Below are 20,794 nucleotides of genomic sequence, written 5' to 3'. Positions count from 1 at the left end.
CTTGCACACTAGCCTTTAGAATAGGTCATGATCAACAGATTTATGGCTCATCCAGCTTCGGCCGAGTGTACACAACCTGATCAGCCCCTACTGAAGTGAATGGAAGCTAAGCTGCAGTACCCAAGAACGGCCACTACAAAGTGTACGGAGCTGTGCTTATCCTGCACTGTGCATAGTTGGCTGCTGTGTTGGGTCCTGACCGACCTCATATTGAGCATTTATCCCTTACCTCCTTTCCATACCAGTGTTCATTTTTTCTTTACATTCTTTTTATTCTTCCATTTTTATTTCTATAATTTATTAATCTCCCCTTCATTAACCACTGCCCTGGATAATATAAACTATCTTGAGTTTGGCTGCCAGAGAGTTAAGATTGCTTAGTGATATCCAAGCCCACACACACGGACTTGCAGCCCTCTCCTTCTCACGCCCTGTTCTCTAAACACTGCCTGCTCTTATGACCCTACCTCCAATTAGGCTCCGCTAGGTGACGGTGCTTTTATTCTTGATGAAGCCATCAAATCTTCACCTCCAGTGATGCTCGAAAGTGCGTGCCGGCTAATATGTACTGTGTTCAGACATAGGCATCTTTATTTACTATGACAATCTATGCCTGGGGGAAAGAACCTTTTCATTGCATTTATCGAAGTCTACGTACATCCACACCAATGTATCTCCTATTTGCACTGCACATAAATCATTCAAAGCGAACTCTACTTTTTGGAGTGACTATGTAAATACTTTGCTTTATTAATCTTGTATTGATTTTGAGTTAAGCTCGTTATAGACATTAGATGGTCGAATAATCTCTCATTCAGTTGGCAGCCATCTCAGCCGGTCCTCCCTTAATCAGGAGCGATCACTCGGTCAAGTGATCCTATGTTGTCTATGAGAGAGCTACGGTTTATTTCCAGTAGAATAAAATAATTGTCTGTCCACAATCATACATACTGGACCCTCAAATCACCTGACAATCAATTGTTTGGGGCCCCCATATACATTAGACTGTCATACAAACTCGTGAATATCGGTGGATTCGACCGACATTAATCTAATGTGTATGGAAGGTTTAAGATGGTGTCGCCATCTCCAATTATTGATGAAGCCAATTTCCCAATCATCATTGTGTCCTGTAACCATAGAGTAATGCATAGTAGGAGTACAGTTGGAAAAAATTATTGCCTATCTACAGCATAGGCGATAACTTTAAGATTGGTGGAGGTCCAACCATTGGGATCCCCACTGATCACCAGTTGGCCTAAGTCACCAATATAAGTGGAATTGGCCAACAATCCAATGTGTATGTGGCCCTTCCAACATATGATGTCATGGGAGATAAGTATGGGGCAGTTTCAAGTTTTAGAAAATGTCTTTCATAAACGCTCAACTGAGCCAAGCGGTCATGCATATAGGGGAGTCAGAAGACATGGCTGTTGGCCAGACAAGAGTCTAAAGTATGGGTAACAAGCTTTAGGAGGACCCATGTTTGATAGAGGGATGGAAATTTGAAATAGACCTTAAGCAAGTCCAGGTTTGGTAGAAACAGTTTACAGTCCCCATTTCTCTTTGGGAACTCATGGATTACACATTGGGGATATACAGCTAGTGTATGGGAGATATACCGTATAGGCAAATCAGATCTCCTCTTGAAGGAAAAAAAATCTGTATGTTTGCCCTGGAAAGCAACATTTTACCTATAAAAGAGCCATGAAACATGAGTAGGTGTATCATATTATCCGAACAGGACACACTATTGTAGATGGCTGTTTTTAGGTCCATGCCCTAGTTACACATGGGTTTAGCTGTCAACAACTGCGTCTGATTTGGTTAATATCCCTAGTCATAACAATATTTCATGGCTCTTTTATGGGTTGGACATTGATTTACAGGACTGATACATGTATGTGGCACTAGAGTGACAGTTTTCTTCCTTCCAATCTGCACACTGGTTCCCAATAAAGTGATCAGCTCAAGCTCATCTATTGCGTGTATGTGCGCCAGAAGATTATAGGAATAGGAGTTTAGGAGTTGTATGAACCAAACACCCTATTTTATAGAATCTCTCGTAGGTTAATAATTAGTGATGGCGAGTGTGCTCGTTACTCGAGATTTCTGAGCATGGTCGGGTGATCTCCGAGTATTTTGGGCGTGCTCGGAGATTTAGTTTGTGTTGCTGCAGCTGCATGATTTGCGGCTGCTAGACAGCCTGAATACATGTGGGGATTCCCTAACAAACAGGCAATCCCTGCGTGTGTTCAGGTTGCCTAGCAGCCGCAAATCATGCAGCTGCAGTGACACAAACTAAATCTTCGAGCATGCCCAAAATACTTGGAGCCCACCCGGGTATGCTCGGAAATCTCGAGTAATGAGCATACTCACTCATCACTATTAATAATCCCATAGCCATTGCATGATCCTTGGGTCAGTTGAAAATGAACTAGTCCCTTGTCTCTTCCCATGGGTCCTCATGACAATGGCAGTATTTGCCCTTGAGTACACATGCCAATGCCATAACAAGTGAGTTCCAATCTCTTGCAGTGCTGTCAATCCATTTCTAGTTTACTAAACTCTCCTCCCCTTTTTTTTTTAAATGGTAAAAGAAAGTAGGATGGGGCCAACAATTTTTTTTACTAACCTTTTCAGTGTAGGCCTAATTATTCCAGCAATCTTATTGGACGGAAAATTGATGTGCCAAAAACATCTCAATAATTTCTCTAAAATGGAACCTAAAAATCCAGCATTGCATTTTGAGATGCTTAATTTTATTTTGTTTTGTTTCTTTTCAGACAGGTAAGGTGATATCAATGTTCCTTTATTTGTTTCTAAGACTGGAATTTCCTTGTCCTTTTTCTCTGTCTAGTATATCTTGTATATATCTCTTTTTTTGTGTTTAGAGGAACCTAGAACCATAGACAAAGCTTCTCTCCTGGAACCCAGCCTCCCCGAGCATTTCAACATGTGTTATATTGCAGAGAAAGACATAGTTCGCTCTCTCTTTCAGAGCTGTCAATGGGGAACACGGGAGGGTGGTCAATAGATGTCCTAGATCCCCAACATCTAAATTGTGTGTCCTTCTTCAGGTCTGCTAGAGACTCTCGATGACTCAAGTTAAGATGGATATCAAGGCAGCTCTGAAACTCAGGGTGGACTTCATTTTTTGCATTTAAGATCTAAAATCTAGACCCTGCTATTCATTCATTTGTGTGATTCCACAAATCACTTTTATTTGGCTACTCAAGAATCGGTCTAATGCCTCCCCTACCTCTTTTTATTTTCTGTCTTGTGTCTTTTTATCTCTCTGTATATTTAAATATAAATATATATGTATAAAAAAAATTATATCCATGACACATTATAGGATGTCATTGGAAAAAAAAAAAAACCCCAAGCCTATTGCCTACCGTAAGCTTCATAAAAGTGACCACCTGTCTGCAAGCACCTACTGTCTATCCTGTCTGTCGCAGTAGAACATTCAATCAAACACATGCCCAGAAATATCATTGACAAAAAAATCCAATAGATACCTATTATTATTTTTTTCCCGTTAAAGTAAAATGCTCTATAACTTGATTTTCACACTCATGTTTGATCCTCTTATATTCTAATAATGCCTTTTTTTTAACTATATGGAATGAACAGGCACTTCTGCTATTGCAAAATATTTTACTCTAGATAATGTTTTTTTATGATGTTAAAACAAGAAAAAAAAATTACAAAAAAAAAATAAAATAAAAGTTGATTAGAAATTCAAAAAGTTTTCTGAAGGTTTTCTTTTTCATTCTTTGCCTGAACCCTAGTACTTAACTTGCTAAACTGGGGCCCCTGTCTGCTTTCCTGAGTCTTTATGTTGTTCTGGTTTGTTTCTTCTTACCCTGCAAACTTCTAGCTGGACTGAAGGGTAAGTGCTTCCCTATAGATGGCACAGCTCAGATAATCTGTCCAGATTATCTGACATACGCAGTGTGCTTTTTTTTTCTCTCTCTCTTTCTAAACCTTTCTCATGTTTAGATTTGTAGTCAAAATTTTCATGTCTTCCTAAATCTAGGTTTGAATTGTAAGTTTCCATACTGAAATTAGGATGCATGTGATGTTTGCATAATTGCCTTCTCTCTTTGGCTTGTACTGCAGCATCACTCGATGCTTTTGATCTAGATTATTATTTTTCTTATTATTTTTTATATAATTTTTTTGTTTTGTGTGTATGTGTTTTTTCGTTTATCTTTACATCATTATTTTTATTTTCTTTATTATTTTCTATTACATCCCATGTTTTGCAAAATGCTTGTGACTAGATCATCTTGCACTGCAACAGAAAAATGCATTTTCCCCCCATTTTCTGCCACATTTTGTCTTTATTTAATCTGTATGTCAATGGTGCTTTCAATGAGCCGCATGGATGAGTCGGGAACATGGCATTAAAGGCACGCAAACCTTACCAGTCAGGCAGCCTTATAACTTGAAAAAAGATCACAACTCAATGTACGGACTGGCCGGTGGCTCTCCCCAACCGAGCATGACAGCATGTGTTTCTATGCAGCGGTCACGCTCAGGTTCGGGAGAGCTGCCAGCCAGTCCAAGCATTGTGTTGCAGTCCTAGTCCGAGTTTTACGGCCGTCTGACTCTTCCTTAATGGTGATTGTTATATCATTTCCATATTGGCTTTTTAAGGCAGTGTTCATAATTGCATTTTTTAAAAGAAAATACGGTTCCAGATCTGTAGTGTGATGGGTACAATCAATGTCCAATGAACCCTATTGACTTGGGGGCAGTCAGATTTCATTGTCTGCAGTGTGGACAGAACTTTGAAGGGTTATTCTCATTTAAGCAAGTTATCTCCTATACCTAACAAAGGTGACAACTCACTGATCCCACCTCTGAGACCACCACCAATACCCCCTAGAATTGGCCTCTAAGATTTTTAATCTGAATGAATCAATGGTCACACATGTGGACCACAGCTCTTTGATTCTCTATGAGACTGGTATAGATAGTTGACTACTGGTGGATAGGTGAAAACTCACTAATCTCACCTCTGAGACCACCACCCATCCCCGAGAATTGGTCTCTAAGGTATATCATCTGGATGGATCAATGGTCACACATGTGGACCACAGCTCCTTGATTCTCTATGGGACTGGTGTAGATAGTTGACTACCGGTGGATAGGTGAGAAATCACTGATCCCACCTTTGAGACCACCCCCAATCCCCCTAGAATTGGCCTCTAAAGTTTTTAAACTGGATGAATCAATGGTCACACATGTGGACCACAGCTCCTTGATTCTCTATGGGACTGGTATAGATAGTTGACTACTGGTGGATAGGTAATAACTCACTAATCCCACCTCTGAGACCACCACCAATCCCCGAGAATTGGTCTCTAAGATATTTCATCTGGATGGATCATTGGTCACACATGTGGACCACAGCTCCTTAATTCTTTATGAGACTGGTGTAGATAGTTGACTACCGGTGGATAGGTGATAATTCACTAATCCCACCTTTGAGTGAGACCACCACCAATCCTTCAAGAATTGGTCTCTAAGGTATTTCATATGGATTGATCAATGGTCGCACATATGTACCACAGCTCCTTGATTCTCTATGGGACTGGTATAGATAGTTGACTACCAGTGGATAGGTGATAACTCGCTAACATGGGAATTACCCAACAGTTTTGGTTCTGCCATATGTTATTTCTTCATAGTCTTTTTGTTTTCTCTGAAAACCATTTCTCTTTCTTAAAGCTACAATATCACAAAAATAGTTAGAAACTAGAGTAATGCAGGTCCCCGGTCGAACTTACATGCACAATAATATAGCACAAAATTATGATTTTGACCTATGTTCACGTTTGCATCAGAGGTGCTGTTATTCCTGATGACATGCCACACATTTTTCTAAACAAAATGAAGGACATGTAGCAAATCAACAGGCATAACATCCCCATGTAATATATAGGTGCTACATGCTCACATTGCAAAAAACATGTACCAAAAGAAAAAAACAAATGGACACAAGTGGGTATCATGAAAGATGCAATTTAATTAAAGCTTCAATGAAAAATACAAGAAAACAGCACAAAAGGTTAAAATACAAATAAAAAACTCAAATATCAAACTGGACCACTTTGATAAGTGGCCTGGATTGTCCCCTACCTCCTGATCACAAAGGTCATTGCAAGAAAATATATAAGTGCCAGATGGCATAAAGTGAAATTATGCATTGTAACAAAATATGTGCATATATTAAAGTTGATGTTTAAAAACTAGAATTAATATAAAATCCAACACCAAGCAGTAAAGTGTACTAGCGCCAAAAAATAAATAACATAACAGCACAGAGACCCTAGAGGAAGAAGGGGTTCCGCATGTTCCCACGTGTATCGCCGTGTGGCTTCCTCAGAGGTCTTATCAAAATAATAGCCACCTCGTCAGAATCAAACTGTGATCGTTATGGGTCAAAGAGTCTATCAGATGCTGCTGGAGCCCAATGACCAATGGCTCCCATACTCGCTCATCAAATGCTTCAATACAAAACATAGCGTCAGAGTCTGTTCATTGTAGTTAATGTACATGTGTTGTTTCCTGAAACAGAAGGAAGTTAGAGTTTAACAAATCCAAAGTGGACAATGTAAAAATTACAAGATTTTTTTTTTTTTTTACTATAGGTTGTGATGTGAATTTTTTTTTTTCCAAAAATACAATTAACACCAAAACCCAAATTAAACAAAAAATAAAATATTTTTTGACAGTTTTCCCCACCACTGATTTAAAAAATGAGAATCTGACATGTTGTCTGGCATATGTGCAACCATCTCACTGTCCATGGGACTGGAAGATAGCTGTAAAAGCTATGTCTGGCTAGAATGGTGCTCCATTTTAACTGGCTATTTCAGATTAATGGGGGTCCCGTCAATCGGACCCATAATCATCTGTAAATTAGCACTTATCCCATGGATAAGTTGTAACTTGCCTAGTTGGTCATAGTTCTCACCCAACAGACCCCCTAATATATAAGAACTAAAATCCAATGCGTACACATAACCTCAAAATCAGCCCTCGAAAAGCAAAAAGAATGAAAAAATCCTACAAAAAAGAACGGTGAGAATGGCTAGTAAATTCCGTTAATGTGGCACCAGATGGTCCAGGTTTCTTTGTGGCCAGCTTTTTTTACACGACTCATATAGTTCACAAAGACATCTGTTTCGGGATGTCAAAAACGGCCAAAGTTACCTCTTGAACTTTTAGACATTTTTGGATCCTAGTCGAATGGAGTAAGAGCTCTATAATAGCGTCATTTTCTACATCAACATTCCTTTTTTCGTTCATCTCTATTTTTCAATTTTAAATTTCAAAAGCAATTTTAATTCTTAATATAGAAACCTCAAATGGTTTTATGAAACCTTTCCTTAACACGTTGTTTCGGCATACTTAATTTTTTTTTTTTCATCACAAAGTTTACCCATGAAAAAGTCAATCTTAGAGGAAACTAATTGCCTTTTGTGGCATATTATTCGCTTAAACACTAATTTAAATTAGAACTAAGTGAATCGTAAGAATATTTGATGTTGTAGCTTGGCATGAAAAGCGTTACAAAAGTAAGGGAAAGAAATCAAGCCGCCCTAACGCGGCTGTCAATGTCAAACCTTTTCCGTTTTTTCCTGTATATACATATATATATACGGAATATTTTCATTTTACAATTAAGAAAAAATATGTATATTTTTTGCTCCCTATTAACTGTCTCAAACTAGAAATGAAGGAGCCAATTAGGTTTTTAATTTAATACAAATTTTTTCAAAAATTACCCCTTACCTATTTATGTAAGTCGTCATCCATTTGTAACGTGATCCACTTTTATAGTGGGTCATACAAAAAACATAGGCTCACTTTGGATCCATTATTACTTATTACTACTTATTACATATCTAATGTAAAACAAACAACAGATATAACAAATACCAGAAAGGTGAAATAAAAAAGATTGTTACCATCCATAATAAAAAAAAATAAATAAGTAAATGATCAAATAAAAATAATAATATAAATACTATATAATATAATACATTATTATTTATAATAATATAAATAATAAAATAATACTAATATAACAATATTGGAAATAATATAATAATCTAATAAAAATAAATAAATGAATAAATAATATAAATAATGTATAATAATATAATACATTATTATTTATGATAGTTTAAATAATAAAATAATACTAATATAACAATATTGGAAATAATATAATAATCTAATAAAAATAAATAAATGAATAAATAATAATATAAATAATGTATATTAATATAATACATCATTATTTATGATAGTATAAATAATAAAATGATATTAATATAACAATATTGGAAATAATATAATAATCTAATAAAAATAAATAAATGAATAAATAATAATATAAATAATGTATAATATAATACATTATCATTTATAATAATATAAATAATAAAATAATACTAATATAATATATGAAATAATATAATAAATAATCTAATAAAAATAATTAATTATAATATAAATAACGTATAATAATATATTATATTACTTGTAATATTATAAATAATAATAAAATAGTAAATGATATAATAAACAATACAAATAAATACATAAAAATGGAATACAAATAAATTAATAATTCATGATATATTTTCCATTATGATACAATATGTAACTAAAAATATTTAGGTTTGACATAAAACATTTATAATAAATAAAAATTTAGATTTTTTTTTTTCAAAATCACAATACGGGGGTTGAGTGCCTTTAATGTAGAATGTTACAATAGTATTTTAGTATTAGGGGATGATTTATGAATCCTACTTTTTTTTTCTCTTGTATCTCTCATGGTCCAGTTGAGTTTTTTCTTAATTTGTGGATGTTTAGTTTGTTCCTTATTACTTATTTCTTTGATTTTATTTTTGCGATACCCAAGAGGGCATTCGACTTGTCATGAGAGTTGGCAAATATGTACTTGGAGTATTTTGAATGCAATATGAGACGGAGCAGGTGACGTCCCTCCTGACCATGAATACAATACTCCTTATCCTTCCTTCTTTCTTTCTCTCCTTTATTTTGCTTACATTCCCCTTGGATAGCAGGCAGAATCTTATCCTTACTTCTTCAAGCAGATACAATATTCTTTTTTGGGGTGTCTGAATAGGACTCCAGCGAAGCAATGCTGCAATATGATAACATGCTGGAGGTTGCTATTTTTTTATGAACTCAAAAAACTTATACCGATATATTTTCAACTATTTAAAAAAAAAAAAAAAGGGAAAGGATGAATGAGAGAACGAATGAATGGACTTCTTGGATTGGAATCTCAGTACTTTGCACCATTTGCTATCCTGTGAGATCTTGACGATTGTTTGTTCTGCTTGACATAAATCTTTTAACACTCCATTCAGTTCACTGCTATGTTTTTCTTGTATGATCAACTCGTATCTGCTACATTCACTTTGGATGTTTCAGGCGTTTCGGCATCTGGGGGCCTGCCATAACCTTGCATTTATCTGGCTTGTCTTCCTGCGCCAAAAAGCATGAAACCCGACGATAACATTCCACATTAATGGCATGAAAAAACAAATGTGCGCAAATCACAAAAAAACAAGCATGCTACTTTTGGCATATGTTCCCATGAACTGTATTTTTTTAAATTACTGCTCATTAAATATAAAAATTTTGTATAAAAGATATCCAATGACGTCTATGCTCTGTATTATTATACTGTTGTTGTCATTTTATAATGTTGATTCCGAAACGATTGCCATTCAGTGCAGAAAATATTAAGTTCCAGCAACTAATGATAAAATATTATTTATTACGTTTTTTTCATAATTGCACAAGTCATTTTTTTTTAGTTTTTTTTAAATTTATGTTAGGGTTTGATTTTTTTTTTAATTATTATTATTATTATTTATGTTAGGACTTTATTATTATTATTATTATTTATGTTAGGGTTTGATTATTATTATTACTATTATTATTAATAATAATGATATTATTATTATTATTATTATTATTATTATTACTTTATTAGTGTTTTATTTTTATTATTATTATTATTAGTTATGTTAGGGTTTGATTATTATCATCATAACTATTATTAATAATTATAATATTATCAATATTAGTATTATTATTAATATTATTATTATTAATAATATTATTATTAGTATTACTTTATTAGTGTTTTATTTGTATTATTATTATTTATGTTAGGGTTTGATTATTATTATTATTAATATTATTATTATTATTATTAGGGTTTGATTATTATTATTATTATTAAGTATGGTACATATTTTATCCATTAGCACAATAAATATATATTATTTATATTTATTATAGAATTATATATTGCTATATATCAGCAATAGAATTAAAGACTAAATATTACTATTAATCATCATTAAAAAAAATTGTTTAGGCTTTTTTTTAGATACACAAGTACATCAATTTATTGACATTTCAAAATTTGGAGTATTAATTACATTTAATTATGATTAAAATACTCTTACAGATAGGATAGTCAGTCTATGATTAAACATGTTGTTTTCTTTAATATACATAAATTAAATAATACAGTAGTTAATTTAAGAAAAAACAATGTTTCTGGATTTTTAAAAAATCTTTTTTAATGGTTGGAAACCTAAGGAACAATGTTTAGGTACAAATAATAATAATTAAAATAACCTAAAAAAGTTTGAGTTTCCCCAAAAAGTAAAATAAGAGCATGCATGAAGCATATATGTTTGTGTGTGTGCTTAAGTGTGTTTATTTCCGGCCTCGAGATGTTGGTTACGGAATGTTTGCCGTGTGCAGTTGTTTCCTGTTTCCGTGATTGACTTTGACATTTTTTTCTTCTTTAAGCATTACTAAAAAGTTTTTGTTCAACTCTCACCAATAAAACGTTATTAATGAATTAATAAGAAAAAGACAAACAAAAAAGAACTCACACACACGTTATTTTTTTTAGACTGTTCCAGTAAGTTACGCAACACCAACCTAAAAGCAGAAGCGTCAACCTGTGGCAAAGTGTTTTTGAAAAAATAATGAAAAATTTGTAAATTCTCTTCTGTACAGAATTGCTAATAACCTTATTTTACCTTTAATTTCCATTTATCAAGTAGTTATTTCCGATTCTTCACGTTGAAAAAATAAAACCTATTTTGTGTCGTTTTCACTGATCAAACATCACATGATCACCACTAATATTCAGGTTTAGGAAACGTATGTGGTGTCTCTGTTTATTTGTACTGTTTGTACTGTACGTAAATCCTTTGTTGTCTTAGATTCCTGTGTTAATACTTTCCCCCTCCCCCCAAAAAAAATGCCAAATTGATTTTGTGGGTTTAGGGTTTTTTTTTTGTTTCCTTGTTTTTTTAAATTTATTTTATAAATATAGAAAAAAATGAAATTTTTCTAATTTTTTATTAACTTCTTTGTTTCTTTTACTTTGTTTTATTTCTTTTTTTTTTTTTCGCCTTAATATTTCATCGGCAGAAGGCCTTCTGAATTCAAACATTTCGAGATCTTTCGATTACCAGAACATATCATTTATCAAAGTTGTTCTACGCACTTGTTTCATTTGTGCTTTTGGTATCTGAAGAGAACTTTTATTGCAGCCTTACATTTCATATTGAAATCTCCTAGAAGATTACCCACTTGAGCTATAGAACACTAACAGCATGCACAGCAGGAGACTGAGTGTTTCTCAGTGGTGGGCAAAAGTGGTTTTTTTTTCGCTTCCAACAAAATAAGCCACATTATTTTTCACTATGATTTCGCCTTCTTTTTTAATTAGTAAAAACAAAAAAATGATGTTTTTCAACTTATTTCATCCCCTACATATTTTAATTTAATATTTTAAGAGCAGTACTATAGTTTATAGTTCAGTACATTAGGGGAAACAAAACATACTTGTTCTACAATATATAATTTAAATATATATTTTTTCTTTAGATTAAGAACATTTAAATAAATAGTAAATAGAAAAAAAATTGCACATAATTTCAAGTTTTTTTAATTAGTTATTTTTTATTTGTATATTATAAAAAATGCAAATGTTTGGCAACTTTTAATTTTTTTCAGACCTTTATTTGATTATTTATTTTTGGGTGATTTATAAAGTATATGGGGTTAATGGGTCTAAATAAATTACAATAAATATAGGCATTACAAATTTGCATAAATCTTAGTGTTGAGGGAATCTGCCAAAATTCAAATTCGGCAATTTACTTGAATTTGGCTAAGAAATTCGATTTGCATTGAAGTTATTCAGCGCAAATCAACCACAATCCCCTTTAGTCTCTGCAGTCTTTCAGGACCTTGGATCAGAATAAAAATGGGGGAACAAAAATACTCACCTTGCTGCTTAGATACAACAGCAAATCTAGTCCTAAGGGCGAAGTCAGATGGCCATATATCTCAGAAGGAGGTCGGAATGCAATGCACGGACTGGCCAGCGGGTCTTCCGGCCCGATTGTGAAGATTGTATAGAAATGCATGAGGTTGTGGGGTGAGCCACTGGCCAGTCCACGCGCTGTGCTCTGTTCTTGATCCAATTTTTACGGCCATCTGACTGCTCCTTAATAGTGTCCTCTTCATCTCTTCCATCATCTTCACTCAGTTCAGTGGAACGGAGGGTGAATATCTTTTTCTCTGCTGTCTACAATTTAGCAAAATAACAGCCGGCTGAATTTTCACGAAGCAAAATGCAAAAAAATGGATTCAGGAGAAACTCAATTTTTTTTTTTCAAAAAGTTGGGGCGAATTTAATTCATCTCAAACAGATTCGCTCTATTCTAAGAAACCTACCAAAAATGCATACAAGTGTAGAAAATTATCAGACCTTCAGATTCTAGAACTTAGACATCTGTCTGTAGGAAATTACTTTAGGCTACTTTCACGCTTCCATTTTTTTGAAACCGTGACAAGGCGTCGGCGCGACGTATCGACGGATGCGTCAAAAATAGTGAAAAATGGATGCAACGCATCCAGTATTTCGACAGATCCGCTAGATGGTTCCGTCGAAAAACTGGGTCCGTTGTATCCGTTTTGTCCGTTTTACCATCTGTTTCATCCTTTTTTTGACGGATCCGTTTTCCATGCCTAAAAATAGGAGTCTCCTAAATATGATTGGCTACTGGAAAATAGGGAAACCAATATATTGACTGGCTGGCTGTCTTCAGGCTGGCAGGAGTCTTGCTGGCACATTTGGGGGTGTTGCCCCAGGCCAGGTTTATATAGAATATATTGGCTACAAATTCCTGATTCTGAGCATGCTCAGTGTAAAAAAACTGATTCCAGCGCTGGATTCCATCATACGACATGTCACGACGGATCCTGCATCCATAGGCTTCCATTCTAGTCAACGACGTATGCCGCAGGATCCATCGCGACACGTTTTCCCGACGCAGACAAAAACCGCTACATTGAACGTTTTTTCCAGACGACGGTCCGCCAAAACACGACGGATCCGTTGCACGACAGACGCGACGTGTGGCCATCCATCGCGATCCGTCGCTAATACAAGTCTATGGGAAAAAAACGGATCCTGCGGGCACATTTGCAGGATCCGTTTTTTCACAAAACGACGCATTGCAACGAATCTGAAAAGATGGAAGTGTGAAAGAGGCCTTAGTAATCAACTCGTTTAGATTTATTCATGGTCAGGTACTTAAGTGAACATGGCTAAATTGGAACTTATGCCCTAATATTCAAAAATTATTGACATGTATGCCTGTGTTAAGTGAATGTGCCTGTTCAACAATTGAAGGCAATCCCTTGTATGTGCCAGTGCCCCAGAAATGGGGAAAAATAATCCCATGGATGTCTATGTGGCCAAGTTCATAGAAAAGTCCTGTGACATTTTTATTTGATATTTTATTTATATGTAAAAAAATAATGTCCATACAGTTTTTGTGTGTGTGTGATTTCAACGACCTCCAATACGTATAAAAAAAATTGCTGTGGAAACGTATGTGAAGTCCATGTGTTGCGAAATAGCGAAAGAAAAAGCAATCACAATAATTATTCATTTCTTATCATTCATTATGAGCTCATTTAAGAGGCAGGTGATGGATACAAATAAAAAGAAAATCTAAACATAAAATAAACATTAACATAAAGGTTTCTGGAAAGTAATAGAAATGGATACAGCTATTCCTGACATTAAAGGGTTATTTACTACTGGTGGAACAAGTTAAATTTACACCAATGTGATGCCCACATTGCTTTGTCCATCTACAGATTGAAGATGGTTTGGGAAAACGCAGTAGGTGTTCATTTTTCCTGCAGAACCACCACAGGGAAAATTAAGCATTACATAGTGTGTATTCAAATTAGTTGGTTGTCTGTGTAAAGCGGGAAAGGACAGGTCCTCCAGAGAATGAGAAACTATTTGTGCTGCCAAATGCAGTAATTTGTAAATCATTGTCCGAGGATACAACATGATCCCCGGACTGCTTGCAGGTCTACTGACCCAAACTCAACAGCCTTTGATGCTGTTGAGTTCAGGTTAAGAGACCCTTGGTTGGTCGGAACATCATGGTCCATAGTTAGACCATGTTTCACAGATGTGTGAATTTGGCCCAACCGTTCTTCACTCTGGTCAAGAGATGATGATTCTTAACAGAGGACCCCGTATTAACTTAGAGAACTTCTTTAATACATGACTGTGAGATGTCAGTTTAATACAAACATGAAATATTGATTGTGCCCAGATGGGCAGACCTAGTCCGACTGCTGGTTATTCCAACCTGAGCTAATTGCTTTATACGTGCTCAAGAAGGCCTGGCCTGCCAATCTGAGACCAGTCGATGTTTCGTGTTTGTATTTAACTGGCATCCCAGAGTCTTGACCCAATCGTCTTGTTCGGTCTTCTTATCTGAGCAGGGTTTGTGTTTTATGAATGTATGAAAATGGCTGGATGAATATTAACAAAGTCTTATGACTTTAACGGTGTATTATTCAAACAACCAAGAAAGATTAAGAAGTAGGAAGGTTCAATGACTTCTACGTTGACCAGTATGTGTCCATACTAAAGAGAATTATCTTCCTATTTGAATAGCATGTCATCATTAAAGTCATTGGTGTCAAGGTAAAAGATCTAATTCCAATTTCTGTACTTGGTTCCAAGATATGCAAGCTGTGATGTCATGCAAGTAATTCCATCAACACTTTGGGACCATATAAACATATTTCCCTTCCCCGTAACCCATAACATACTCAAAGCCCCAAAGATATTTCCAGATGCTCTATACATCAAGGTTATAGTTGTTGGCAAGAACCATTGCCCTCACAGTAAAGGTGAGCAAGTGGTAGTGGTTTCCTACCACTACCATGAATGATAGAATATATAGCATCAACAAGCAGTTATCAGAAACTATAAATATTACAAAAATTGCCCTGAAAAAACCTTTACCACGAGACATCAGATCTAAATTTCTAATAAGTAGATTTATTCTTGTGTTTTAGCAATTTCTGTATTTGGACAAAGATGTATGATCATTCTGCCCATCGTAAATGACCCTAAAATACAATGTGTCATCTTTTTGCTTCTATTTTCCAGTTTTAAATGTAGAATAAGTGTTACTAAATTATATGTCTAGTTAATAAGTTCATAAAGAAAAACTAATGCTCCCCATTCACTCATATAAGGTTTAGGGACACCTAACTGAATAATTTAGTCCATGTTTAGGTAATTTTTATCTTTCTATTATTATCTATTTTTGATAATTCTATTTTTTTATACAAGGCTTCATTGGGTGAAAAAGAAAAAAAAAAGTTATTTCTATTCTTCTAAACTGTGTTTTTCTCCACACATGAAAACAAACAGATGCCGACAGAGCTCAAAAACATGGCATGGATGAATTCATATCTTCAAACCCATGTAACTTTGATCACGCCACCCTATTTGAGATGGTTCAGCGGCTTACACTAGACCATAGACTCAACGACTCGTACTCTTGCCTGGTAAGTGGCCGATACTTATGTACGGTGGTCAAGCTTTTGAGTTGGCATAATGTCATATGAGGGTTGGTTTTCTATAGTAGGGAAATAAATATTAGTGACTTAAAGGGGTTGTTCAGCTAAAACATCATATAAATGTGTCTAAATTAGTAAGTTTGTGTTCCACAAGGGACAACATTTTCTGTATGTGCATGTGATCAGAGCTGTATGTATAGGGGGCTGGCTGACTGCTTATTTAAGCCATCCCCATTCTCTATAAAGACCAATGCTTTACAGGACCACCCGAGGTTTTTTTTATTGCTCTTTTTGTTAGCCATCAGTAAAATGTATACAATAGGGCAGATTCATAAAAGCTTTTACACCAGCACAGTGGCTTAAAAGTTTTGAAAAGTTTCAAAAGATTTGTGCAACATTGAGTTGCGTAAACATTTTGTGAATTTTGGTGTTTGCGACTTTGCTGCAATGGAGGATCTTTAGAAGGGCTGGGGACATGCACATTCAATTAATTACAAGTGATGGCGCTTTTTTTTCTACTCCAGTAGCATTTCTAAGGCTGTACACAGATGCGCATGTCACTTATAAGATGTGCCAAATTCATTAAGTGACGTGCGCCTCTTAATAAATTTGCCACCTTGCTCTCTATCAAGATTAGCATAGCCAGAGCCAGTCCTGATGAATCGGCCCCATTGTGTGTATTAAACTACTTACCAGTTGTTTCTGGCAATGATTCAGTCCTCTACTGCATCTTGTGGTCACAGTTATGGCTAGCCGAATCACATAGCATATATTTGTGGACCAGAAATCACAAGTAAGGCTTTTTTTTAAGTAAAGGAACTAATGATCCTCAGTGTGAGCCAGCAGGCCAGAGTCGCATGATGCAGCAGAGGGAACTGAGCAGCACTGGAAATGTCAGAAAACAGCAATTGCTAGGAGGCAAGGATGGAAGAGGCAATAAAAAAAAGTTGAAGTGGTCCTTTTAGATTTCCAAGTTATTTAACTGTAATTCTACAAGTACTCTACAAATGTACCTCTATATGTTCCCAATGTCGTGTTCCATTGGATGCCATATTACTGAGTTATTTTTCATAGTGGAGAATAATTCCATAATATGGAATACAAAATCACTATTCAGTGGCACGCTGTGTAATATAAGAGCCATAGGAACATATTTTGTCATAGAGGTGTTTCACCTTTCTTCCTGTGGTTTAAAAAAGGTCATCCATGGGATGTGACGTCTCTTGCTACCAAAAGTGGTTGGCCCAATCTATATTTTGCGCCAGTTGATGTCAATACAGATAACATCCCAAAATAGACTTTTAGAGTTAAGACAGTCTCCGCTGTACGGGTGCAAGGAATCAGAGCTCCATGTAGTCCAAGTTTGCAATTGCACCTAGAACATTTTTTTCATATTACTTTTCATCAAATACATTAAAAAAATTCCTAAATTATTTAACAAAAATAATACTTTCTGAACAACCTGGAAGAAAGAAAAAAAAGTTTTTCTTGGCTAAAAGATTAGTGAGGAGGTTTGATGTTCGTTGGGTGTGTAAACAATTCCATTATACGGAACATCTCTTGTGCTCTACCTTCTAATTTGCCTCCTTTGGTCTGTACTTTACTCACTAGCCATTCATAATCAATACTGAAAGCAATAGGTATCAATTAACAGTAGCTTAAAACCATAACTACTATCCATATGGGAAAGCTATAATTGTACAATTAAATCAAGCTCTGTTGCATTTTCATGGATCATTGGTTGTAGTGCTTTTAGGGTCATCTGCTCGGGGCTGACAGACATCTGTTCATATACTGACAAGCAATGAAAATGGAGCTGTAGAGCCATGAAATAAAGGAGTCTGTATGTAATGTTCTAACTTTATCATAAATTCTCTTCTTGGATTAATCCTCATCCCTAGATCCATATAGATGAAATACAGATATAGATTTCTATAGATGCATCCTTCATCTATAGAAGAACCTAAGTCAACAAGCAAGGACCACTCTGGAACTTTGCTCCTCCAGACCATCATACATGGACTCCATCTTTGCTATGTTTGAGCCTGTATGGTGGCACTTACAGGCAATGTTTTGTGCCACCAAACAATAGCTACTTGGTGTGCCATAAAATATGTTGCCACTATATGGCTCCATAAATTGGATATTCTCTGAATATTGATAAAGCAATGCTGTTTGGCACATAATTCCGAAGGAATTCAGAGAATATCTCTATAATATGGCGTCTGGTAAAAAAAAAGTATGGTTTTTTTTCCCAAAAAGAGGCACACAAGAGCACAATATGGGCCCATAGACTCATGGAGGATGTTTATTAGCGTGGTCATATCAGCTAATTAGACTATCGAATGTAAGCCACCCAATATGGCAGCTATGAGTCCATTCGTCTGTTAGTCGAAAAGGCACAAAATGTTATGTGTCATATCTGGGGCTGACATACCATTGGTGCAACTAATAGTTATAGGGTCCAGTGTATCCCTCTGCTTCTCCCCGCCTATGCTGTTCCTTCATGCTTTGTCACAAACATATATATATATGACATGATCACCTGTGATATAGCAGGAAGGTGCAGCGTAGGCGCGCAGAGGGAGCTACTCTCTCATGAATACACTGTCATTCCTGAAATAAGTCTCCACAATACCTAAAATTTGTGCATGCCCCCTTGGAACTCTTCTTGGACACATGTATCCACTCCAGCAGACCCTATTTGAGAAAAAGATTATATGTGATCACTGTGTATTAACCTTTTTGAATATGACATTTTTTTTCTTCTAGGGTTGGTTCAGTCCCGGTCAGGTGTTTGTCCTTGATGAATATTGTGCCCGCTATGGAGTAAGAGGCTGCCATCGACATCTGTGTTATCTTAGTGACTTATTGGAAAGAGCAGAGAATGGAGCCATGATTGACCCAACATTGCTTCATTATAGTTTTGCCTTCTGTGCGTCACATGTACACGGCAACAGGTAAGATATTTAAAGAATTTTGGTTAGAAAATCTAAAAAAAAAAAAAAATGAAAAGCTCAGCTTAATCATGGGTGTATTTTAGAATTAAAGTCTGTCACCAGGTTTTTGCTATGTAATCTGAGAGCAACATGATGTAAGGGCAAAGACCCCGATTTCAGCAATGTTACTTTTTGAGCTGCAAGCAGTCATTTTGATAAAATCCCTGTTTTCTCTGCTGTAGATCTAGCAGTGCTCAGAATGCTGAGCTGTGTATAACCCCACCCACACCCCTGATTGGCTACATTGATAGGAAGATGCTAATCAGTGGTGGGGTCGAGTTACACAAAGAAGTTGACTAGGAGGCACCAGGCACCTAGTCCTGTAGCAATAACCTCCTACAGCTAAAACACTGATTTTATTGAAATAGAAAGACACAACTTACAAAGAAATTAAAATAAATTCCATTAAAGGAATAAAAAAATAAACCCCAAAAATCTATTTAATTGCGTCCATAGAGTTCTGACATAGAGTTTGGGGAGTTTGATGAAGAATATATAATTTTTTGCTGTTTTGCCCCAGACCCTTCACTTTAAAAAAAAAAAGTGTGCGTGAAGGGGATTGGCCAGAAAATGGCAGCTGAAATCTACATCAGCTCATAGCCACCATAATTTTTATTTTCTTTGTGAGGCTGGAAATAAGTGGGTACAAATCCGCGCTGCCAATGGTAGAGGAAAGGAGACCTGATTGGGTGAAATCTGGTTTTGTTAGTCGATGCATTTCAAAGTAAACATACATCTTCATCAGGACAAACCACAATTCCTCATTGCGGTTTGCCCTGATGAAATATGTTTACTTCAAAACGCATTGACTAATAAAAATGTATTTCACCCAATCCAGTCTCCTGCCACTTTCTGGAATTTTGGCAGTGCAGCTTTGCACCCACTTATTTCCATCCACACAAGTTTTTCCATATTGTGGATGTGCAGCAGCCTACTTTCTAAGCTGGTTATGACTTCCAACCCACTAAGGTGAGCATAAATTGCTTTTTATCTCCTATTTTCCCACTCGGATAAGACCCTACGACGCTTATTGTCTCTCCAGTTTTTCACTTACTCAGATTTTATTTTCCCGCACATGGACGGCTCAACGAAGCCTCCTTAATCCAACAGGCTTTTGGATTAAGATTAATGTATGATACATCAGTCTTGATAAATTTCCCCAGTATCTGCCCCTGTCTGCCACCATACAGGCTGAAATATACTTATTTTTGTTAAAGATAACCTTTTATTTATTTATTTATTTTTTAAAATTTATTCTAAGTCACTTTTCCAATTGTTGCTGCCCCCCTGATTCTGGAACTATGTTTCTATTTCTTCTGTGCCCATCTGTTCCAAAATTATGCCCCCTAGAAATAAAGATGCAAATTTTCCCTTCAAGCAACACAGAATGTATCTGTGGGTGTGGTCATTTTTGATTGGCCAACATCACAGAACAAAATGAAAACGCCCACAAAGAACTTCTGTGGTCTACCCCCAGTTAGTTGAAGGGGAAGTTTTCATCTGTATATCCAGGGGGCATATCTATGGAATGAATGGTCTCAGAAGAAAAAAAAGAACTGTTCCAGAATCAGTGGAGGAGCGCCAATTGGACGAGGTTCTCAGTTTAAATAAAAAAAATCAGTGAAAGTTTCTCTTTAAGTTACTCAAGTTCTGCATTAAATTCCTCGTTTGCCTTTAGAAAGTAATTTGGTGACTAGAAGGGGTTACATAGCCGTAATACCTTCCTCTGAGCTCTATATTACACAGCCAGCCTTTTGTCAGGTTGTTGAAGCAATAATATG

The 20,794-nt window shown here is 35.7% G+C and overlaps 1 protein-coding gene across 20 annotated transcripts in view; it reads left to right on the top strand.

The window, feature by feature from the left end:
* CADPS (calcium dependent secretion activator) overlaps positions 1-20,794 on the top strand; it is a 434,847-nt gene that overhangs the window by 250,843 nt on the left and 163,210 nt on the right. For all 20 annotated transcript variants that reach the window (XM_077275863.1, XM_077275861.1, XM_077275860.1 and 17 more), the window contains exons 12-13: positions 15,866-16,002; positions 18,787-18,974. In XM_077275863.1, the coding sequence (XP_077131978.1) occupies positions 15,866-16,002; positions 18,787-18,974 (325 nt within the window). The remainder of the gene's footprint in view (positions 1-15,865; positions 16,003-18,786; positions 18,975-20,794) is intronic.

Source organism: Ranitomeya variabilis, chromosome 8 (genome assembly GCF_051348905.1).
Source record: "Ranitomeya variabilis isolate aRanVar5 chromosome 8, aRanVar5.hap1, whole genome shotgun sequence".
In the NCBI taxonomy this organism is placed as follows: Eukaryota; Metazoa; Chordata; class Amphibia; order Anura; family Dendrobatidae; genus Ranitomeya; species Ranitomeya variabilis.
This window is presented reverse-complemented; position numbering and strand designations above follow the sequence as displayed.